This window comes from Dipteris shenzhenensis, chromosome 22, assembly GCF_047967505.1.
Source record: "Dipteris shenzhenensis isolate YYH24624 ecotype China chromosome 22, Dip_SZ_1.0, whole genome shotgun sequence".
In the NCBI taxonomy this organism is placed as follows: Eukaryota; Viridiplantae; Streptophyta; class Polypodiopsida; order Gleicheniales; family Dipteridaceae; genus Dipteris; species Dipteris shenzhenensis.
This window is the reverse complement of record NC_141617.1, coordinates 13784540-13809849: the sequence shown is the minus strand read 5'-3', so window position 1 is coordinate 13809849 and position 25310 is coordinate 13784540. Positions and strand designations below refer to the sequence as shown.

Sequence of the window (25310 nt, the reverse complement as noted above, 5' to 3'; positions counted from 1 at the left end):
GCATTGCACATCTGTGACTTTGTGATCCTCATTTCTTAAGGGTAAGCATAGAGAATGTTTGCAATTTAACATCCTTTTGTTCTCGTCTCAGGTGGCTTGAGCATAGAAGATCATTGCTTTTTGCCATGATGACGTGCAACTACATTTATGCCTTAATTGTCTGCTAATGCCAATTTCTATGCCATTGATCATCATCATAACTGTTTGGGATGAGTGCATGAAGTTTTTATGTTTCCTGATACTTCTTTATGAAGCTTTCCTTGTTCATGTTCTCGTCTCAGGTGGCTTGAGCATAGAAGCTCATTGTTTTTTGCCACGATGACGTGCAAATTTTAACATTTTAGTTACATTTCTGCCTTAATTGTCTGCTAATGCCAATTTCTATGCCATTGATCATCGTCATAACTGTTTGGGATGAGTGCATTAAGTTTTTTATGTTTCCTGATACTTCTTTATGAGGCTTTCCTCATTCAGTACTTTTAGTACCAACCACAATGATTGGCACAGACTTCAAATGAGTGATCTATTTATGTACATGCCTTTCGTAATTTTCAAAATGAAGCGGGGTTTCGTGCTCATGCAGAAGCCAAAGGTGCAACAAGCATTGATGTAATCAAAAATTCTTTGGCTACTCTATACAGGCCACCGTTGGGCAACATCCCTCCTGGGTTGAGCGATTGTGTTCAGTTGATCAATTTAAACCTAGCTAATGATTACCTAAGTGGTAACTTACCACCTAGTCTAATGCAGCTACATAGTCTTACATTGGATGATACATCAAACAACGAGTTTATAGGGCGAGCTCCAAATACAATGCCTTTCAATAATGCGACACGAATAACTATATGCATGGGAGAGTGCATGGGAGATCAATGTTGTTTACTTATGAAGTTACGCAAACCACATCCTTTTGCTTTTTTTTTTTGGCTTGTGGTAAGAATATATAAGCGTCCTAGTTGCCATAGTTACCGTTCTATTTAGCTATCTCTCGAAGGTGCCCCTTGTAAGTATTCTCTCCTCACTAATCTAAACTCATGTGTAGCGCAATGATGTCACGAATCAATGTCTGTCATTCATTCAATTGAGTGAGATAATTGAAGAAGTTGATCAATAGCTTTCTGCACAATTGGTCCAATCTTTTGCTTGCCAATGTGGGGCTTACAAGCTTTTGAGTGTTGTGGGTGTCGGTCTCGACTCCTCTTGTAGTAAAGCCAGAAGAATCAGTCTTTAGAGTAAGTTGAGATATTGCCTCTAAGAATTAGACGACGATGGTAGGAAGCTGTGAAACGACTATTGACATTCAGGTGATATGCCAATATCTTATCCATTCACGAGATGTATTCTCGGTACTAATATTCTTCTCGGCGATGTATTCCCGACACCCAGGGAAAGGCCATTCCCTTGGGTTATACCTCTTTAGGGAAGGAAGCGCATTGCCTCCCCGGCCACACTATGTGTGGTTATGCTAATTATATATTATATATTATTATATACATATTTTTAATTGCTTATCCATTCAAAATCACTTGTTTTCAATTTGAATTCTTACAACATTCGTCTCTTTTGATGCATATTTTGGATGCGAGGGAGGAAGGCAATCCAAGCTGGATGCAAGATCGATGAAAATCGACACCTTTATTCATATGATCATATTCGATGTGACAATATTGTATAGACTGCAATGAGGATTAGTCATGAGCTCTTGTGAGTGTCGCCTTATTCATGTATTTCTTGGGCTTCAACTCCCAAAACTCACAAACAATATGGCCAAGTCTATAATAAATCACCACCCCTGACATTTGCAAGGAGGATCGGGTCCTAACGGACCTTGTGTTGTGTCTCATGTCCACACTTAGATTCATTTGCTCTTTTCCTTTAAAAATTTGATAAAATGCTAGGATTCAAGTTGGTTCAAGTTAGTAGTTACGTGCTCCATGACGGCGGCGAGGAAAGGCTGGCTGCTGCCGCAAATTTGATTTTAAACTTTTCGAAAGGCATGTGCACGTGCATTTCGATGTAGAAGGGTCTTGATCGGGCGATGGAGGGTGATGTGTAAGCCGCGAAGGATTGGACGAGACAAATAAAAGGCACTAGAGTTAGGTTTTTGTGACGAATGTATGTCCATAAAGAAGGCGACAAATAAAATGCAGAAAGGTAGGAATATAAAATGCACCAAATAAAAATGGACAAAGGACGCACCAAAGTAGGTTTTGTGGCATGGACCAATGCGCACTTTTCTCTTCATATAAAGCCTTCCAATTCACAGCATAGCTTAGGTGCTACAACATAAATAGAATTGACATGGATGCTTCCGCCATCATTATCTTTTCGTTTATATTCTCCTCCTTAATTAGCCCTTGTCATGGCAGCTACGGCGATCAAGATCCAACCTTCCAGTAAGTGGTCGTTCACTCATTGCTTTCTCACATCAATCCAACTTTTTGTTCTACTTTCCACCCAAACTAGAGCTTTCAATCCCTCTCACTGCCAATGCGTCACCCTCTTTTTCCTCATTTTGTACGTCGATGGCTAGGAAATGTTTTAGAGAGAGATATTCGTTCTTTTCAGTGTCAGCTTTGATTTATAGCCGTCTCTTTGATCAACTTTCTTGAACATTTGCTACTGACATGGCGATAGCTCTTGACTCAGCCTATCGCCATGTCAGGAGCAAATGTTCAGAAAAAGTGATAAGAACTTAATCGTTTGAAAACTTCAGTTATAGATAATATAGTAAAAAAAAATCTTGATATATACAGGTGAGTTAAAAGCTATCGCCATTGGAGAAAAGTGAACAAAAGTGTACAAAATGTTTGGGTGGAATCCAAAGTACACTTCAAAAAAACAAGCCTGAAACTATGTCTTTTGTATGAGAATTGGTTACACAGTTCAGTAAAAAATTTGCAATGCAACGCACAATTTCATCTCTGGAAACTTTGCAAACACACTTATCAACACAATCAAACATACTTACTAATACAAATGACGTCTTTTTGCAATTTAGAAGTTTGTAGACTTCTCATATTTCCTCCTTTACTTTTTCCTTGTGATATTTTATGTGCTCTTCTCTTTTTCCCTTTGATATTGCACTACAAACGTGTTGATTTGATCAGCAATGAGTCAACATTTATAGTTATCATTATGCCTCATATTCATTATATTTTTTCTTGAAATCGCAATAGATAGGATGACTTATTAACTATCCTAAGTCCATATTTATAGAAACCCACAATGTCCCAAAAGGGCAATGGAGAGAGAGAGAGAGAGAGTACAGGTTTATTATGGTAAATTGGTTATGCTCTTAAAATATAGTTATGGTAAATGAGCTAGTTCTTAGTAATTTATGCTATTTTTTAGTTATTATCTTTTCATTGATGTAAGGTGCACTTCTTCCACTCAGCAAAAGCAATTGGAAAATCTCATACACAAGCATGGAAGCACATTCTAGATGTATTTATACGTGAAGAGGAAACATATTGATTAAGTGACTTGCCTAAGGGAGAATGTCTGACCTTTATAGGGGTTGCAGCTTATGCTTGGGTACTGATGAGAACATAAGCGTAGCTTTGCTTACCAAGTTATTATTATTTTGTATTTTTCTAGTGTTGTCTAAAGTCTCTTACAAACTCCCTTCTGCTGCTTGTTTTAAAAAATTATTTAATAGGATATATTCTAGTCTTACGATGTTATCTTTTTAATAGGAGTGAGGAGAAATATACAAGGGTATCCTATCTTAACGAAGAAGGAATTAATATGAATAAAAGTAGGAGAATGGGTTCACATAACTTACTAATTTTCCTCTATAAATAAAAATTTGTCAGGTTATCTATACAAGGTGGTTCTTTTGCCACTAAGTGCGCCTTCAAGAAAAAGGTAAAGACAAAATTTAAAACAAGGTGAATGATAATAAATCATTCATAAGGCTTGCCTAAGATCCAAATAGTGAAAGAGGGCAGAGATGATGAATTGAAAGCGATGAGAGAGAGAGAGAGAGAGAGAGAGAGAGGCGCTAAAAATGTGGAGGATTTCTAGAGGAAAAAATAGCATGTGGATCAATAAAAAATCGAGATTTTTTGAAAATAAAAAATGGCTATTTCGCTTCTTGTTGAATTGCCTTCAATTAGACCTACCTATGGCAGGCCAAAAAGCAACAACAGATTATACCTTACTCCCTCTAATTCTCTTCCTAAAAGCGACAGTATCAAAATGCCATGAAGGGCATATGGACAAGGTCCTTAGAACAATAGAAAATTCATGTCAGGGAACAGAACCATTGTGGAAATTATGCCATGAGGTATGCTTACCATGACCTTGCTGAGAATCTGTCAAAAGCTTATAATCTAATCTAGTAGCAGAGAAAGCAGAGAGAAGAGAGAGGTATGAGGGAATTGAGAGAGTGGAGGCAGTACTAGGAAAGAGAGAGCAAGAGTAACTAGAGGGAGTCCAGATAAGGGGTTCTATTGACTGTAATTAGATACACAATCTTGTGCATCCTTTTTCTTTCTGACCACTCTCTAACACCTACAAGGTCTTTAGCTCCAGGAAAGTTATGCACTTAAAATTATAAGTGGTGGCTGTCCCATGAGGAGCTCCTAATTGTATGAGTTCTGCCAACTGACCTTATAGAAGATAGGGGTACTCCTGTGTGATGCTCTTTATCTGAGAGGCATTTTTCATGTGTTAGGCTTTTCCATTTGATGTGCGATGCTCTTTATCTGCCAGGCATTCATCATGTGTTAAGCTTTTCCATTTGATGAGAAACTTGGTGTGGACCTTGTTCTGAAGGACTAGAAAGTTGAAACTCTGATGTCATAAGCCTTTGTTGCATCCATATGGCTTGCCATAGGACAATAGTGCATGTCCAGGAAAACCATCAGGCTCGGTGGACTGCAGAAGCAAATTTGTCCCATCTTGAACCACAATAGTCGATGTGACAGGAAATTAGTATTATGCTTGCATTCTGGCTCTGTATAAGACACTGTAAATTACAAATTGATGATAAAGAACTGAGGGTATAAATGTTTGTAAATGAAGCAACAACTGATGGCTTACGTAAAGACATGTCCCTTCATATTACATTGTATAGGAGATTTAGTTGTAGGGTGAGTAGCTTCACGCTCTCATTTTGGAAGTTGTGGTTTATTGGATTCCAGATTTCCTATAGTGGTGTGATACTAGTAACATCTCATCTTCGAGCTCCTTCCTTATCTGTGTGTGTCTCTCTCTTTTATATTTTTCTCCTGCTCATTTCGTTTTTACCTTCATTCAAAGCGTTCCAATCTTACAGAGTATATGCGTATCTTCTTATTTTCATGATGTTTCCTTCTCTAACGTTTCCTGGCCGTCGCATGAAAATACTGCAAAAGCAGAAATTGTACCTACAAGAAATATCCTTTGCCCTTTGTTTTTGTTCTTTATTCTTATTCTAAAACAGGAAGTTTTTAAAATATGGATGAAAGTGTTGCCTGCTTGGATATATTTTGCAGGTCTTGTGTACAACAATGTGGGAAAACTGGCTGTATCCATTCTGATTGCTTTCCAAACTGTAAAAGTCTCATCAAGAATGATAGCACCTCCAGTTCCAGCATCGAGTTCCAGATCCCTTCTTTGTTGTCTGATTGGAGACTATGGGATTGTGCCAGTGAATGTGAGTACCAGTGTATGGTGCACCGAGAGGCTGAGAGGCAGCAAGAAGGTCAGCTCCCATTACAATACAAGGGAAAGTGGCCCTTTAAGCGTGTATTGGGTCTTCAGGTTTGTAATCATCTGTCACTGATGTTTTAATGTTGACGTATTTGAAAGCTCAATTTCTTCCCCCTTCAAGAACAAAACATTTTAAAGGATACTGTCTGTTGGAAATCTTTTATGTCTCTGTCTGGATTTGTTTGTTGTCCTGTCCTACCATTGAAGCATTTCAAGTCTGAATTTCCTTCCTCTTCAAGAAGACAAGACTGTAGAGAATATGATCTGTAGGAATGTTTTATATTTTATAGGCAATGTTCCTAGATTCATCTAGATATATATAGGGCCATCACGGACAGCAAAAAGAGGGCAAATTTATGGTGCTTCTTGGATGCACTCTCTTATGGCCTCCTGGGCAGCTTCTTTTATATTCTGGGCTGCTTAGAGACGTTCTTCTTTGGCATTTTGTGTAACACTAAGGTCTTTTCACTCTCTGAGGAAACCATAGGTGTCCGAGCTTGAACCTCCACCCAGTCAAACACGCAAATCACATACCTCTGCTGCATTCAGAAATCACCCAGCTTTGGTATTCAATTTGAATAAAAAATGTATGGTTTTTATGAAGCGTACATGCTCATGTCCCAAACTTCCCCATGCATTCAATCAATTAATCCCTTTGGGTCTTCCACCAATTCACTAACATGGTTTTTACCCCTGGGCACGTACTCCTAGTGCATAGTTAATGAACTAACCCAAATCAATATGCATGGAGGCCTCAGCATCTTCTAGTCGTCTTGGACCCTGATCAGCCTCAACAACTAAGTCCTTGACCAATCCTGTTTAGCACATCAAAACAATCAACTATTTATACTTATATTTATTATCATTGGTCTCTCTAAGGACGTTTTGTACTGCCCCATCCGAGGTCATGCCACATTCTGAACAATTCCATCAATTGATGAGTCAATTGGTTGCAAAAATTGAGACACATGAAATACTTGATGCACCTGTAGGCAACCTCGCCTATTCTCTTTAGAATTGACCACCATGGTCCACAATATTAGGGTCATAACCTCATCCATTGTCCTGTAGCTAAGGATATAGTGAGTGAAGGAATGTTAAGAAAAACTCTCTCCTTCAACTATTTTAAAAGCCACATATGTCTTAGCTCTATCCATGCATTGATCTCAGAGCCTTCTGGTCGTCTTGGACCCCGATCATCAAAGACCTCATAGCTGAGTTCTTGACCAATCCTTTATAACACATTAAAAAAGTACTATTTACATTTATATACATTATCATTAGTCCCTCTAAGGACGTTCTGTCACCAACCACTTGAGGTCATGCCACATTTTTGACTAGAACGCAACATTTTGTCCCTCTTCAAGCATCAACGTCCTCGATGATGAATTTGCGAATTCTCTCCGTATTTGGTAAGTGGATTCCGATGTAACCTTATATAGAGGAAGACCATGCCAAGCAATTAACACCGTAGGTATCCTCAGGTTTCAAACAATCATTTCTCCCTGGTCTAGGATTCTTGCTGGTTTGAACGCGTTGCATTTTTCTCTAGTCCTTGTAACATTATAATATTCCATTAATTAATGTGTCGGTTGCAAAAATCATTTTAACAAAGACACATGAAATACTAGATGCACCTTGCAATCTTGTGGGCATTCTAACCGATAGGCAACCTGACCTATTCTCTTTAGAATTAACCATGGCCCACAATATCGGGGTGATAACTTGATGCATTGTTTTGTAGCTGAGATTTTGAGGTGTGAAGGAATCTTGAGAAAAACTCTCTCTTCTTCTTCAACTTCTCTAAAAGTTTTTTTCTCATCGGCATATTTCTTAGCTCTATCCATAGCTTGACGGATGTTTGACTTAGTTAGTTCCAATATCCTCTGCATCTGCATTATATAATCCGTTGCACTATGTACCTTTTGTGGAACTACTGGTCTAAATCCATAGTTTAGTTCGAAAGTTCTCATCCATGGGATGTGTGCTTTATCTCATGATATGGTGGACACTTTCCATCTGACCATCCATTTCAAGATGGTCCTCACCACTCATTTTCAACCTAGTCCTAAGTGCATCAAATACAAAAATCCAAAACTGACTAGTAAGTCTTGTATCTTTGTCTGATATTATGCAGACAAAACATATTACTAAGAAATGAATCTTCTACTTGACTCTCTAATTGTGATGAAGTGAGCCATTGTGGTAAGGCGCTCAACCACCACAAGGATACAATCATACCTTTCTTGTGTTTGTGGCAAATCAACTATAAAATCCATGGAAATGCTCTCCCATCTAGCCGATGGTATTTCCAATTATTAAAAATGGCTAGGTGCCTTCACCTGTTCGACCTTACTTATTCGACACGAAAAACATCGCGTGACGTATTCATGAAATCGCTTTTTAATTTTTGGCCGAAAGAAATCACGTTGTACAAGCTCATATGTCTTTTCAACACGTGGATGTCCCGCAATGGGCTATCATGACACTGATGGATGATCTTCTGCCGGAGATCATTCCGATTAGGTACTACTACCTTGCCTCAGCATACCATCTATAACCTCTGATTTTATCACAATAGCCTTAGGCCATTGGCTAATGGCTCTAGACATACTTGTCCACTATCTGAGTTTCCATTAGAGCGCTTTCTAATACTAAGAAACTCATTATACATAATGTGTGACAACGGATCAACAAACGTTATTATCCTTGTAAGGAGAAGATGACTAAGCTCACTCTCTCTCCCACACAATATCACTTAATTATAGAAGAATGCACTCACAAACCATCAATTGTGAGGTGATTGAGAGAAATTGAATGTGGAAATTGAACTGAATAATTGCATGCCCAATCGGGCTCAATACAATTGAAAGAATAAGTACCGTATGAGGGGATGAACCCTCACTACAAAATTGTACGGATCTCAAGGGAATAAAGACTAACTATTGCTGCTGCCCCGCACTGAAGGGGGAGGCCTGATCTGCACTGAATCTATGCTGATGGTTTGTCACCTTCTCTAGATTGTTCCTGTTGGTCTGGAGGCTAAGGTTGGATCCTTGAAGTGGATGAAGAATGAGGTCAAGGGGCCTGCCTTATAGAGGCTTTTAGGGCAGATTAAGCCTGCATTTTCTTGTGAGCTGCCTGGCGGTATTTGATGGCGCTGGAGCCTATATGCAGCATGCCACGGGTTGTGGATGCCCGTGACATCCCTTTTGTTGAAATTCGAACTGATGCCTCGACCTTTCTCTCCCCTCTCCCTCTCAGTCAGCCTACGCTCTCACACCCCGTTGGGATTGCCACATCCATGCCACTGTCATCTCCATATCGTACCCAGCTCACCCAGTCACCACCCAGCCTCCAGTCTCATCCTCACACTTTTATGCCATAGCCCTTCGAGTTTCAACTAGGACACGGATGAGTTGACCCATTAGATGCTTGGGAGAACTTGCTGATGGAGGTACACAGTATCCGTGTGTGAGATGGAGCTGATACGCTTTGCATAGGAGCAGGTCCGCTTCACCCAAGAGTAGGGGCGCGTCATATAGGAGCAGGCTCGTGCTATTTGAGACCAAGCTGATCTCATTCAGGGACTCATACATGATATCTCACATCTCTGATAGGAGGTCACCGCCGTACGCATAGTCCCAGAGAGCACTCCAGTTGTTGAGGCATAGATTGCAAGCATGCAATCTGCAATTGAGGAGACTTCCAGATGGGTCGACGTGGCCAAATGAGAAGCTGCAAGGGCAACTGTTTCGGCTACCCTCATGGAGCAGCAGTAGAGAGCCAATAAGGCTCTCAACATCATAGTCCGTGGGATGATGCGCACTGAGGCTACACCGATGGCAGATGCGATAGCCTTCGCGGCCACTACGCTGGGTGTAGCTGAGCACATTATCGAGAGGGCATGGCAGGTGGGGAGAGACCACAACCGAGAGCAACCCCTAATCATACGGTTCCATGACGCTCAGGCACGACTTTTGGCTTTACGGCGCAGGCCAGTTCTACAAGATCAGCCAACGATCTCCATGGATGAGAACCTCACCCCACTACAGGTTGAGGAGAGGCGCTCCCTGTTGCAGTGCGGGATTAGGCCCGCAAGGAGGAAAAGTGGGCAGGAGTACGAGATGAACGACTTCTTACAGGCCCTCGTTGGGCATCAACCCCCCCTCCCACATAGGGAGGTGGGGTCTATGAGACTCAGATCTTCGAGACCCTATCCTGTACCATTTGGAACTGTAATGGTACCTTATGGTCAGAACCAAGGAACTTCTCGGAATCCTATATAGGTCGCGACATTGTCTTTTACACAGAGACACATTAGAGTCCAGAGCGCCCACTACCAATAGTCAACGGGTACACATGGGAGTATGCTTACAGAGATGAGACTAGGGACACAAGGGGAGTACGAGGATCAGGAGGAGTAGTAGTTCTTTACAGATTCACCCTTTTGGGGACCATTTCAGTAGAGCAGAGAGATATACATTCCAGGTTTCTTTGGATCCGGATCCGACACATGCGCAGTTGGGATTTGTTTGTTGCAGTATGCTACTTCACTCCCGAGACCTCCCACTTTGCTAGAGATATTCGAGATTAGGCTGAGACATCTCCATTTGCAGCCCTTTATCAGTCCATTGTTGACTTCTCGAGCCACGGAGAAGTCTTCCTAGTTAGGGACTTCAACACGAGGACAGACCCGTCAGATACCACTCCTCGACTTCAGGGAAGATTCCATTCTACTGCCAGACATTGACCTTGAGGGTGCAAGTATGCTACGGGTTTCGGCTGACTGACGAGGTCCGGTCACATCTTATGGACAGGCCCTATTAGACATGGGCAGGATGCATGATCTCATTATTTATAATGGTCTTGACAGATGGCCTGCCTCAGGTAGTCTCACATGCTTTCCACATGGGGAAGGTTCTAGCGTTGTTGATTATAACATGGGATCCCATGCCTTCACATCTCGCATCACTGATTTTACTGTAGCACCTCTTTCTCCAGGGGCTGATCATACCTATCTATTCTTTAGCGTTTCCACTCCCACTCCACCTATCATGATATACGCTTTGACCGCGACCACCCACCTATTTACTCACGCCATCTGTACATACTTCTCGCTTATATTAACTTCATACCCCTATTAGAGGACCGCGCTGCCCTGATCACCCGCTCACTACATGAGGCTGCCCTTCACGCTTTCCCTCACACCACTCGCTCCACCCGCCCACTACCACCTGGAACCGTACCCTATAATAGTTGGTACGATGATGAGTGTAAGGCTTTACGCCGTCAGCTCAGATTCAAAACAAAAAATAGTCTTCCAAGCGAATTAGAGATGCTACTCGAGTATCGTCAACTGATATGTAGAAAGAAACTAGATTTCGTTCGCTAGAACGAGGAGGAACTAGTGAACATTTTGTTTAGTAACAACTCTAAGGGCTTTTGGTGGAGATTTCTAGAGGGACGGTCCCCCTTACCACTCACTGACACTCAGGTCTGGTATAATTATGCACGCACACTATATGACATCCCAAACCAGCCAGTCCCTGACGTCTCACATATGCCACGCCCCAAATCCTGCACCCTTTTCACTAAGGGGGGAGTGAAGGATGCCGTAATGAAACTTTATAATGGCCAAGCGAAGGATCATGAGGGACTATGCACTGAGTTCATTGCATATGGGATTAACCTCCTTAGCAAAGCTCTTTAATAAAGCTATTTGATTGGGGTTTCCACGCATCCTTGGCCATTAACACTATTTCACCCATCTACAAGGCAGGGGATCCCATGAGCCCGGAGAATTACAAGACCATTATGATTGGACATGTCATGTCCAAGATTTATGCATCAGTGCTTGATTCCGAGGTCAACCGATTTGCGGAGTGTCGAAGACTTAGAGTAGCAGGACAGGCTGGATTTCGGCGTGATCATGGAACCATGGATCACATTCTCACGCTCAGGTGTATCATCGAGGAGGCGAGGGCAAGCAAACCAAATGACGTGGCTCTTTTTTCTTCCTCAGCAGAGGGGCTCCAGAGACACCTTGACGCACTACAGTCTTTTTGTGAGTCATGATTTGAAGGTCAACTTGGGTAAAACCAAGGTTATGATATTCAATACATCTCGAGCCGTCATGCACCAGGAGCAGTTCACATTTGATGGGTCACATGTTGAGATAGTTTCATCATACACCTTCGTACCCATCTTCACTAGGAGACCTCGCGGTGCAGGCCTCCTTGGGCAAAGGATACACTTCATTGGTTAGACTAGAGAGGTAGTGCTTCCACTCGCACTTTCAGGATCCATGGACCAAGGGGCTTCTTTTTGACTCCTTCGTCCGACCAGCGGGGACGTACGGTGGCCCTTCGTCCGACCAGCGGGGACGTACGGTGGCCCTTGTTGGGGGCCAGACTTGTCGGATATAGAGTAGGCTCGTGTGGAGCGGTTACAGGTTCTCATGCTATCATAGATGATTTGCGGTAAGCCATCCATCCCTCACCAGATCATTCAGGCTGAGTTTGGGTCATCCCCATTACAACTAGATGCTGCATCTCAGGTCATCACGTATCTATATGGAGTTAGGGAGTATGGGGATTACACTTCTGGGTGCAGCAGGCTACCATGGCTAGCATTGTCCTCTTCTATGGCACTTTCAGCAGGAGGTGATCAGAGATGCTGGTATGCACGCACAGAGAGATTGTTTGAGCGATTGGGGTTCCACATGGATAGACTCCCTCCTTTCTACTACAGTATGGATGCTCTGTTTTCTCCCCTCCTATCACACGAGTCATCCAAGTAATCCGTGAGGATCTCTTATTCACAGAGGAGGGTTTCATTGAGCCACCAGGATACATGTAGATCCACTTACCCCACTCACTGAGGATCTCTATTTGGCCATTTTTGGGTCTCTTCACATAGACTTCGTATCGAGAGCGGTAGAGTAGAGCGCCTACCCAGGGAGAGGCGCATAAGCACATTATGTGACATGCAGGAGGTTGAGATGGAGGAACACTTCATCTTTAGGTGTCTTGTTTACTATGAGATTTGAGGGCGTTTCTACAACCTCTTTAGAGATAGCTATGGGGTTTTGTCTCGATTCCTCTCCTATCCAGTCCAGAGATGCTTGGCAGGCTTCATTCATGAGGTAGTCAAGCACCCCGAGAGGATACTTCGATCAGGGAGACAGGAGCAAACTTCTTCCTTGGCAGATCCCTCTCAGAGCTCTATCACGGAGTCCTTCCTGCTAGATCACATGGACCCCCACGAGACGAGGCCTCGATATGATCGTGACCCAGAGCTAGTGACGTGATAGCTCAGGCAGAGGGTTGATGCGCAGATTACAGTTGGGGATATCCCCTCCCTATTTAGAGTCGGAGCCCGGCCGACAGCGGTTACTATAGCCCTTGTTCGAGGCAAAGCTATGACTAGGAGATGTCATAGGGCCGCACCCGTGAGTGGCCGACAATACTCTATCGCCAATTTCATGCCTCCATTGCCTCATCCACCTTGATGTCCTGATGATGATGATGATGATGAGATTGATATGTAAGTCCACCATTGACATGACTATGTTGTACTTAGTACTTTACCATTTTGCATTTTCTGCATTCTGCATTGGTGTGGATGCTCGTTTAGTAGCTCCACCCTCACAGCTCGTTTGTACCAGGATTTTCACAGTCTTATAGACCCATTGGTCTTCCGAAGACTTTAATAAACTTTCTTTTTTTCTTCCTGCACTCACGGATAGAGCATCTAAGGCTTCTTATAGTAATGGCAATTACCCTTCTCTTTGGGCTGACCTGCATTAGCTGAAATTTTCTTTGATGGTTGTGCTGAATCAGTCTTGGATTGCTGGCCCCCAAAATGAGGCTTTCCCTTGCCTCTTGCCATCAAGGCTTGATGCTCATATGCACATCAATAGACATATTCTTTCTTGTCTGTTTTTGCTTTGCAATAACAGTCCCACTAGTTCCTGGAAATTGAGTGGACCTTTTATGGACAGATATAGAGAAGCATGAAAAGAAAGACAAAAAAGACTCTTGCAAAGAGTTTAGGGTAGCTGCAACTAGTCTAACACCAACATCATTTGTTGGCCATCTTCTTTTTGTAACAGATTCAAGTGTTTGCCTGACAGCCATATGTCTCATGTCTATACATTTGGTTTCAGTTAAGTTCGAGTCAGCCACCACAAGAAGAAAGCAGGAATATGGATCAAGAAAGGAGAGTGGTAGAGGGCTCATCCTCCCTACATCTGAGTTGATACTGCAAGATAGTCATGAAGGTTGAATTCATACAGCTACAAAGGCATTGCGTACAGAAAGGCAGTGCATCTATACAGCGAAGGGGCTGCTGCAATGAATGGAAGGGGCAGATTTGGTGAAGGGCCAAAGATGGCATGAAAGGGGGAGAGGGTAGGGAGAAAGAAAGAAAGAAAGAAAGAAAGTTTTTAAAAGTCTTAAAAGTCTTCGGAAGACCGATGGGTCTATGAGACTCTGAAAATCCTGGTACAAATGAGCTGTGAGGGTGGAGCTACTAAACGAGCATCCACACCAAGGCAGAGTGCAAAAAATGCAAAATGATAGTACTAAGTACAACATAGTCATGTCAAAGGAAGGAGGGGGGAGAGAGAGAGAGAGAGAGAGAGAGAGAGAGGGTGAGGGGAAGAGAAAGAGAGAGCTTGGGGAGAGCGTGTAGGCAGCACGTAGGAGGAAGGAGGAGGGATTAGATGGGATTAGAAGTCACATCAAAAGCTGTACAATAGGGGGGTGGATGGGGACTTATATAGTCGCTCCACATTTTCCACCTAAAAGGCCTCCAAAGGGCCTCTAAATTGGCCCTTGTTCCCCCTTCATTACAGCCATCCCTTCCCATGGAATTTTGCCCTCAGAATTTCACATCCTGGCTGTCCAAAAAGTGCTGCAAACAGCAACTACTAATCAGCCCGGTAGGAGATAGGGGTGGTCTTGAACAATGCTTTCTGGCTGCCATGAGAATACATCCTCAGGGAGTCCCCCCCAACTCCAAAATAATGGGAGCTTCCTTTGAATCATGCATATATTCTTATTGGATCCCATGAATCCACTATTGATAGATGGTGGAAATGGCATATAAACTACAAGCCCACATTCTAGACAAGGCCTCGGCAACCACATTTTCTTTATCCTTTCTCTACTTAATGTCGAAGTCATAGGACTGAACTGCAGTCAACCACCTCTTCTGCTTCATGGACAAATTGCGCTGCGTAAGAAAGTACTTTAGTGTCCTATGATCTCTTAACTTTAATCTTTCCACCGTACAGGTAGTGGTGCCATTTCTCGAAAGCATGTAGGATAGCCAACATTTCCTGATCATAAACATGATAGGTCAATTCCTTGGCCTCAAATTTTCTGCTCTCGAAAGCTATAACTCCATGCTCTTGTCTCAGAACAGCCCCCAGGCCTTTGCCACTTGCATTTGTCTCTACAGTGAAGGGCCGTGAAGAATCCGGGCATACAAGTACAGGTGCATTACTCAAGGCATCTTTGAGGTCCTGAAAACTGAGTTGTGCTTCTTGTGACCACTTGAAAGCATCCTTTTTCAACAAGTCAGTGAGAGGGGCTGCCCTTTTGGCAAAATGTTCAATAAATCTCTTGTAAAAAGAAGCAAGACCCAGTGGCATAGATATACGAGGGGGGGCAGGGGGGGGGACTATTGCTGATTTGTAGGGTAGGATGGGCAAGAAAATATTGTTAACTCCTTGCCATTCTCTTCAAGGTTTTGTTGTGCAATACACAATTCCTCTTTGTGCTCCAAAGCTGGATCTTGACAAATTAACACATTGGTCAGCCTGTGTATTTAATTCAATGAGCCTGCGGCTGATATCATGACAGAGGTTGACTAACCAAGAGCTGTACGCTCCAAGTGCAGAAGCATAACGTGGAGGATTGACATAAAATGCAAGCTACTTGCACAAGAGAGACTCAAAGAGAGATGCTCCAACAGAGTGCATATGGATAGTGCACCAAAAGAGGCGGCATGCACAAAAGGAACTCCTCTTCGTTGCTGCATGCTTAAGGGCTTGGAAGTATAGGGGGGGATAGGCCTTCTCTATAGACCTCAAGGGGCCTCCCCAAAGGCCCGTTTGACCACTGGCCATGCCAGGCTGGTGTGGCAGACAGTTGAACAGACTGCACCATGACCCCTCAAATGGTGGCGTATTCATGTCTAATAAACAATGTCTCTTGCTAAAGTAATGATTCATGGCACCACAACACCTTTTTCACCCTAATGCTCAATCATAAATGCTGCTAAGACACTCACAACAAAACAGCTGAAGGAAAAGAGCAAGCGTTAATATTCTGAACCCTGCATCCCAAGATTTCCCATCAGCATATTGATATGCGTTTTGTGATAGCTCTTAGATTGGTCCATGTATTGAAAGCTTTACGTGTGAGACGGGCCCTAATGGTTCATGATGCCTATTTCTAGTATGGAATTCTCTAGTAGATTATGGTGGCGAGCCTGAGAACTCATGCTGTTCTTGTTCACAAATGTTTACAGTGACCACTTTCCATTGGATAAAAGTAGTTTCACTTTCTTCTTTCTTCTTCTGCCTTCCAGCTAGATAAAAATAGAAAAGATGGTGTTTTTTTCTGATTAGATTTGGTTGACAGGAGCCGGCATCAGTGGCCTTCTCAATTTTAAATCTGGCTATGCACCTTCAAGGCTGGTTGTCATTCCTGGATTTGATGTATAATATACTCCCACAGAAGTCTCAGGGAAACAAGATGGCACACTATGAATACAGTGGCCTGTGGATTATATATGGAGTCCTTTCAATGAACTCTTGGTTTTGGAGCACAATTTTTCACTCAAGGTAATTTTCTACCATGCAGCATGTGTTCAGCTTATCTAAGAGTGATTGGTAGAAATGTGAAAGTGTAATATGTATTAAAGCTGCAATATTTTTAGAGCTCCACCGTTTTTTGGGAATGAACATATGAAAAATACACTTCCCACATCAACTGAGCAATGACCCTAGTTGGACAGGACCTTAATGGAAAAATAGAATTGGGCATGTACAGAAAAGCGTTTGATGTATGCATATGTTTTAGGAGAATGAATTAATTGTATCTAACTTTCCCACAGTTTGACGATACATATTTGGACTATTTACTGATCTGCACAGAGCATCTAATGTGATGGACTTAGAGGCTTGAACAATGACCAATTCTGTACGTTCAACTTTATGTAGTTAAGCCTATTTCTCTAATGAAGGCCTTTAGGGTTTTTGTCAACAGGGATGTACAGATAACAGAGAGAATGGACTACTTCTCAGCAGTTGCTGTAATTGGTTATACACTACTTGTGGCAATAATCAGGACATTAAATCTGAGAATCGAGGCAACACGGGTGATGGCTGCCTCGCCAATTATAGCATTTGTTTCCACTCATATATTGTACCTGAATTTTTACAAATTCGATTATGGTATGTCTGCATTGCTCAAAATTTATCAAGCTATGGCAGTCCTGTTTAAAATTAGATCGTGTTTAGATAAATGGGCTCCCAGGTTTGTTAAGGAAGGACACTACAACAGAAAGATACGATAGCAACAGTCCACTGAAGTGAATTTATTTTAAACCTTGTTCTTCCTGGTTGCCGCAACATGCTGGTGAAATTTTGTCTGTTATAAAAAATCAATCATTGAAAACTCGAATTACAGGAAAGGAGGAGCATTGACTTAACTGCAGAAACCATTTAGCATCAGTACTTAGTTTTTAGGGCCCATGAGGAAGGTGATAGTCCTGTGTCGCAGTAGATTCACGTCTTGGTACATGCACTCAAATCATTAGTAGTGCTAGAATGGTTTCCATGTGGGTTATGCACGACTGGGTCAAATAAGAGAATGTTGACAAAGTTCAATGTTGTTTTAGTAACTTTGTGCCTGCCAACTGTGAGAATTTGTGCTATTGCATTATTCTTTATTGTTCCATCGACTGAGCTAGAGGGAGCATCCTAGTCTTTGGACATGTCTGTGCTTGGAGATCTGCTTTTGCGAATAAAAGAGGCAAATGTGGGTTTCCCTCAATTTTAACTTCCCTCCACTTACGAAAAAGTTAAGTCTGGTAGGAATCTGTGCAACTTTTTTTATACTCAAGCAGCAAGAGGTGGATAAGGTAGATTAAGATCATGAAAATCCTAAAGTGCATACAAAAAGATCCACAATCAGGGAGGATATGGAGTTTTTGAATAAACTTACTGGCACCCATTAAGCAATGAGATGTACACCAACAGTCGGAGCTGCCCAATGCAACCTTTGTGAAAGCACCAGCAGGAGGCGATATATCAGGCCGTGGCAAGAAGGACCTGGTTTGCCACTAGGGCGCGACTTGCTAAGGAGAGTTTGGCTGAGCTCCAATAGAGAAGCTTGTGCCGAACACTCTCAAGGACCTGGGCAATCTGCTGCTTTGCTGTAATGTCAATACCCACCTAGCATCCGAGGTATCTCGCTATCTGGCCCCGCGGTATCCATCTAAAGCCAAAGTCACTCCCCCACTCCCGGATCTTCTGTGTCTCCTCAGAGCCTCTGAAGAAACCTATAGATTTTGTCCAGTTGATCCGTGCCCCCGAGGCCTCACAATAAATAGCCAGGGCGCCCCTGACTCTCTCCAGACTTGCTGTGGTGCTCTCAACATACAAGGCCGTGTTGTTTGCAAACTCCGAGTCAAGTAGCTTCTCCTCCTTTCTGATTGGGAGCTTCAACCTTGTGAGACCCGCCACCTGTGATCTCAAATAGTAGCCCAAAGCCTCTGCCACAAACAAGAAGAGGAAGGGAGTAAGTGGGCAGCCCTGGCGGATTGGGCGATCGATAAGCATCTGGCTAGAGCTCCCTGCATATAGCGCTGAAACTCCTCTGACCCATCTATCTGAGAAACCCAATCTCCTCATAGTGCCCTCCAAGAGAGACCACTCCACCCTGTCGTAGGCCTTCTCAAAGTCCAAGAGAAGGACGGCCAACGGCTGTGACTCCTCTCTGGACCAATCCACTGCCTCCCAGAACGTGAAGATGTTGTCCAGGATGCTACGCTCCTGGACAAATCCAATCTGTGTGTCATGGATGATGTCGGTAAGATGGGGCCATAAACGCAAACTCAAGACCTTGGCGAGGATCTTGTATGCAGTATCAAACAGAGTGATTGGCCTCCACTGTCGGATGTCTGACCTATCTCTCTCTTTCGGGATCAAACAAATCCACCCCCTGCTCAAAGACTGAGGGAGAAGGCCTGTGTCGAAAATCTCCTGGCAAGCCAGACGGAAAGGGGTGGAGATAATCTCCCAGAAGTTCCGGAAGAAGGCTGGAGTCAAGCCATCCTCACACGGGCACTTTTGGGTCAGGAGAGCCTTGAGGGCTTCCCAGAGCTCCTCATCTGTGAAAGGCTCCTTAAGTTTGCTGCATAAGTCCTGCGAGACTACTGGCGGAACGTGATCCCAAACTAGCTCTCGGGCCACAAGACCAGTTGGGGTCATCCTCTCCGTTTGAAAGAGCTGGCTGTAGAAACTTGTGGTCATGTCTAGAATCTCCTGCGGGTCAGTGTGCATGATGCCCTGCGAGTCCTGGAGACGTCCTGGAGACGCTGTAGCTGTGTGCCTGCCGATCGGGGCCCAGTGGTTTAAAAGAACTGCTTCGTCATCCTGTTTCCTTGCTGCACCCCTCGGGCCCGGGAGGAATGATAGGAGAACTCAGCCCGTTGCACCTCTGTGCCCAGGAGCTTGAGACAAGCGCTCTCGAATTTGTCACTAAGCCACTGAGGCACTGGGTCCTACTCCCTGAGCCTCTTGATGGAGGCGAGGTCTCTCCTCAAAGCCCGCTCTCGCTCTTGAAGGGTACTCCTTTGTTGAAGGGCGTGAGCCTGCAGCTCCTCACTCCTCCTCTGAATGGCATTGGCCACCCACGTAGCCCAGCCCTCACACGGTGTCATCTCTAACTGCTCCCAAATCCCTTCCATGACCTGTTGAATCTCCTCGTCTTCCAGGAGGCCCTCTGGAATGCGGACCGCCTTTTGGGGGAGACCTCGGCGGGGTTGATCCAAGTAAAGTACCACTGGAGAGTGGTCTGACATCGTGGTACCTGCCAGAGTCCCGGTAGATCCGCCTGTGTGTAGTGCCCAGTCCCCAACATAGAAACAGTCTATACTCTCTTGCAATCCATCGTGTCGCCTTTGTTCAAAGGAGAAGAGAAGGCTGCTAGGTGTCCTACTGAAATCTGACTCTCTCCAGGGGTCTCTGCAACTGATCATGAAAATGAACTGCTCCCAGGTGCTACGCTCTGCTGTTGGCATCTCAGAAAAAGAGGCTCCGCCTTGCTTGTCTTCCCCAAACTCCAGGTTGTTGAAGTCACCTCCAATAATCCAGGAGTCTACATCAAGAAGACACTCTGACAACCTCCTCCAAAAGGCCGGTGGTGTTGTCTGCATGCTGGGGCATACACGTTCAGGATCCCGATCCTGGACTCTCCCATCCGAGCTCCCATCCAAACTGCCTGCCTGGAATGAGCTCGCCTTGATCGTAGACCTCTGGGGCCAAAGTCTGTGAGACTGAGATGCAGACCCCTCCACTCCATCCTACCACAGGGGACCACTCCTTTGGACCTCTCCCTGGGAGAAGGTGGTGGCGTCGTCTGATGTCTGAAGCTAAAAACATGTGCTCCCGAATCATAAGGATGTCCACTACCCGTCCTACGACTACCCTCTGCAACTCCTGTCGGAGTATCAAGTACTGCAGTTGGCTATGAACACGGTTGTGGAGCCCGTGTACGTTCCAACTCACTATGGTCCAGCTCATGAGGACGGGGGAGTCGGGAACAAGGCTCTCCTGTGAGTGGGTGCCTGTCCCAGAAAGACTGCTTTGTGTGATTTTGCCGGGGGTTTAGAGGGCGAGTAGTCAATATTTGTGCGTCGCTGTACTAGTGTGGATAACGGCTCAATACCGATCTTTGGTGCCCACTTCATCATGAAGGAGGCTTTCACCCCGAACAGCTCCGCACACTTTTGGGGGTCCAGAGGTGTGCCTGCTTCCCCTTTGCCTCCAACGGTAATCTGATAACTCCTGTTGCCAAACCACACACCGGCTCCTCGTGCGTGAAGCTCAATTGAAAGTTCACCTCCGCACCATGGGCGTACCAAAGGTCTAGTCCATGTGGCCCCATCCACTCATCTATCATCAGTGTAATCTGATTCCCCAAAATAGCATCGAACACCTCCAAGGACCATTTCTCCACCCCTGTGGAGACAAACGGAAATCTCCAAACGGGGTGTGTCAGAGATCCCACTGCACTAATCAAACCCCCCCCCTTTCGGGGCTCAAGGACCATGAGCGTTACCTCCAATGGTAGAGGATAAGAGTCCGGAACCTCCAGATAGTTCCAGGGTCCTAATCTCCAGAAGTCCTGTGGTAAGGGACGCCTAGGTTGGAGGTTAGGGACCGCTGATTGGGAAGATGAGCCTCATTGCTTAGGATCCCTCCCTGAACGGGCCTGCTACTACGATGAGGAGGCAGAAGGGGGCGTCATCGTTCCCTTGCTAGCTGGTAGGGGTGTCGAAGCGGAAGAACCTGTTGCTAAAGTGGAGAGGGGGACAGCAGGAGAGGGAGCGGTGGGGACGTGGGGGATAGAGGGAGGGGGGCGGGTGGTGAGGGTGACTATAGGAGGGGGGGTTGAGGGGGGGGGGGGGAGGGGGCGGGGGGAACCCTGGAGGGGGAGGGGTTTGGGGGGGGGGGGAAGGGGGAGGGGGAGGAGGAGGAGGGACAAGGACGACATCAGGCTCCCCCTGCTGATATGGCTCGCTAGGGCTCGGCTCCTCCGCAATCCTCATCGAACTAGTGACTGCAGCTTCCGCCATCACCGCATCTGGAGCTCCTTTGACTCGCTGCTGCTGCAAGGGTGGGTACGGAGGCTAAACCTCCGAAGTTGGAGGATCGGCAGAGTGGGCGTTGGCCCCTGTCGCTGGAGGAGGTGGATCTTGCTGATTCAAGGCCTCTCAGTCAACCCTGTCCCTCTCTCTGCGATTGGCCCTCTACCTATGGCATTTGTGGGCGTGCTTACTTTGTTTCTTTTTCTTTTTAACCTGTGTCTAGTCCCATGCTGAGGGGGTAACCCTGTAGGCCATCTCCTGGTGGTTCTAGTGATGCCCTATAGGCCATGGTATGTGCCTTGTAGGCATAAATATAGGCACTTGTAGTGTTAGTGCCTTTTAGGCCACATAGGACACTTAGTCCTATGTGACACCTAGGACACTTAGTCCTAGGTCTAGGTACAAGTACTTTGTATGCTTCATTTTTCTATCTATCCTAGTTGACGTGACGGCTCATCATCTATCGACTCTTTTGCACCTTGCTCTCTCTCTATCATCTAACGATCCTATAGTGGTATCAGAGCCCGGATCTACTTCTTGTCCCCGTACAGTACGTACCAGCTGCCCGTACATCCGTCGTACCTACGATACGTACACCCGTCGTACATTTTCGTACCTGCATTTATGTACATCAGTTTGCTCTCCGTACCTGCACTACATACTTGTCCGTACAGGGCATCGTACTGTGCTTCGCCGTACAACAGACGTACTGTGACTTTGTACACTTCCGTACTTGACACGCTACACTTGCACGTGGGAACGTACCTGCTCCATATAGTTTTCGTACAGCGTACCAGCACTGTACCTGTTCAGTACACCGTACTTGCCTCGTAACTGCATCCATACAGCCGTACGTTGGATACAATCCATGCTCCGTACAACTACCGTACAGTCACCTGCTCTGTACAACTACTGTACAGCCTGCCCAGTACACTATACCGCACAGTCACGTACTTGCTCTGCCAGTACAGATCGTACTATTCCCGGGACTATTCCCGGGATTTCAGTTCAGGTTTGACACGTGTGAAATTATTTGCAGAGTATTCTCAAAATTTGGGGATTTTGAGGGCTTTTGCTCTCCTTATCTTCCTTCTACTGTTTGAAATCTTCTCAAGCCATTTCAACAGCTTGGAAAGCCTACATTTTGAGGTCCATACTTTGGGACAGGTGTACTTTTGCAGTCAATTTGTGGACAGCAAGTCCTAATTTTGCAGTTGCAAGCCTTGAGGCTATTTTTTTGGGATTTGGTCTTGCAATTTCTCTTTTGATTGCAATACATTGGGACAGATTGGAGTACATTGAGTCACATTTGCAGGACATTGAGTCAGATTCGCATACATTGGGTCACATTTGCAAAAATTTCAGCAAAATTTGGGGCTTTTCTGCATTTGCCCTCTTTTTGGCCTATTTGCCCTCATTAAATATGGGGCTTTTGCCAGATTTGCTGTTTTTACAGTGAACATTGCCTACCACAGTCACATTTGGGTTAGATCTGTATTTGCCCTTTGATTTGGGTTGGAAATTTGCAGATATTTGCTGTCATTTTTGGACAGCCAGCTCTTTGCAGTGATAGCCTTGAGGCTTTTGGGTTTTCAGGTGTTTTTCAGGGTATCACATTTGCTATGGCTAGGAACAATCAAGATCTATTTGGCGTTCTTCGTGAAGATGATAAGTTGGATGGCACCAATTATCCGATGTGGTCTTATCTCATGAAACATATTCTTGTTGCAAAGCATTTGTGGAATATTGTTTCTGGGGTTGATCTGAGGCCAGCCAATGCTATAGTGGTTGCCTCTACTGCGGGTCCCTCTACAGGGGGTACTCCTCCTGATGCCTCATCTTCTAGCACTTCTACTGCTGCTCTTCCAACTCAGGAACTATCAAGATGGGATGCAAGAGATGCAAATGCACATTCATGTATTGCTTTATCATGCAAGAGAATCATTATTCCACACATCCGGTCTTGCAAGACAGCAAAGGATGCTTGGGATAAATTGGCTTCTCTGTATCAGATTCACAATGAGGCACGTGTTGCATATTTGAGAAGGCAATTACAGGAAGTCAGTATGAATGAAGGTGACTCTATGGATGCATACCTGACAAAGGTCAAGGACCTCATGGAACAACTTGCCAACATTGATGAGGTGGTGCCAAATTCACAGCTTGTCAGTACCACACTGAATGGACTGCCAGATACATATCAAGGGTTTGCTACAGCCCTTCGATTAGTGGCCATGGGTAATCTAGACCACTATTCTTTTGATCAGCTAGTTACTTTGCTTTTGCAGGAAGAGCAAAGTCGAGCTTATAGACAAGCCATTATTCCTGATCATGCATTTGCTTCACAGCAGACAGGAAAAGGCAAGGCTTCAAAGCCTATGGGCAAGCCAAAATCTGCACATAGCAGCTGCAATTCCTCCCATGCATCTAAAAATACAGCAGATAAGTGAAAGAAGAAAAGATGCAACTATTGTCACAAGCCTGGACATGACATTTCAGAATGCAAGAAGCGCATTGCTTTGGAGAAAAAGAAAGCAGGATTGACAGTTAATGCCTCGCATGCTATTGAATCCCATGAGCCAGCAGATGCTTCACATGCACATGCTCTTCAGGATGATTGGGCATGGGCTGTCCATTGCTCATTTGATCCCTCCAAAGCTAATGCACTCTTTACTGCTAATGATGCTCAGTCTTGGTATTTTGATAGTGGTGCTTCCAAGCACATCACATCTTGCAGACAGTTGTTTCATTCTGTAGCTGATGCACCTTGAGTGGGGACTGTCACATGTGCTAATAATGCTTCCTATGCTGTAAAAGGAATTGGAGATGTGCAGCTCACATCCATTTCAAGCCATCCTGTCACTCTGACAAATGTTCTTTTTGTGCCTGGAATTGAAGTCAACTTGATTTCAATTTCAGCAATTGCCACTTCAGGTTTCAGAGTGATGGCTACAGATGCCTAGTTTATGATCTTCGTGATGACAATGCCATAGTTCTCACTGGCACTTTGCAAAAGGGGCTTTATCACCTTGATCATCACTCAGTTGCACTTTCTATTGAAGCATTTGCTATTTCAGATTCACAGCTTGCTGAAACTCATCTTTGGCATGAGAGAATGGGTCATCTCAATTATAGAGCTCTTGCAAAGCTACATTCAAAGCAGATGGCAAATGATGTACCTCAAACTCACACAGTTTTCAAACATGTGTGTGAGGGTTGTCTTTTGGGTAAGATGCATCGGTTTCCTTTTCAAAAGAATTGTCCAAAATTCTCCCATAAGCTTGATGACAAGGCAATCAAATGCATATTTATTGGTTACAGCCAGGAGAGCAGAGGGTATCGGTTATACCAACCAAATATTGGAAAGATTATTGTCAGTAGAGATGTAATCTTTGCTGAACATTAAGCTTCTCCTCTTGTGGACTGCAAAGCTAAGCCAGATGTTGACATGTTTGATGCCTTTGAATCTTGGTTACGTCTGCCTTCCTCAGAAGAGGATTTTGACCAGCAACATGAGCCTCCTGCAAGCCCTCCAACAAGCAATGATCAGCCACTATTCCATGCTGATTTGCAGGTTTCTCTTCCAGCACAAAATGATCCCACCATTCATGATGCAGTAATTGAAGAAAGAGCTGTCAATAGACAGCAAAGGCAAGTTCCCAGATGGCTTCTTGATACATTGAGGGACAGCAAACAAGATCAGCCTTTTGCTGCCTGGA

At 44.4% G+C, this 25310-nt stretch overlaps 1 protein-coding gene across 3 annotated transcripts in view; it reads left to right on the top strand.

Annotated features, from left to right (window-relative positions):
• Window positions 1-2141: 2141 nt before the first annotated feature.
• LOC147887772 (uncharacterized) overlaps window positions 2142-25310 on the top strand; it is a 48402-nt gene continuing 25233 nt past the window's right edge. Inside the window, exons 1-5 of one of the 3 annotated variants that reach the window (XM_087393460.1) lie at window positions 2146-2396; window positions 3819-3870; window positions 5484-5751; window positions 16356-16558; window positions 16983-17170. In XM_087393460.1, the coding sequence (XP_087249586.1) occupies window positions 2363-2396; window positions 3819-3870; window positions 5484-5751; window positions 16356-16558; window positions 16983-17170 (745 nt within the window). In that variant the 5' untranslated portion in view covers window positions 2146-2362. Of the gene's footprint in view, window positions 2397-3818; window positions 3871-5014; window positions 5100-5483; window positions 5752-16355; window positions 16559-16982; window positions 17171-25310 lie in introns of those variants that run through there. The other 2 variants (XM_087393459.1, XM_087393462.1) reach the window with 2 other exon arrangements.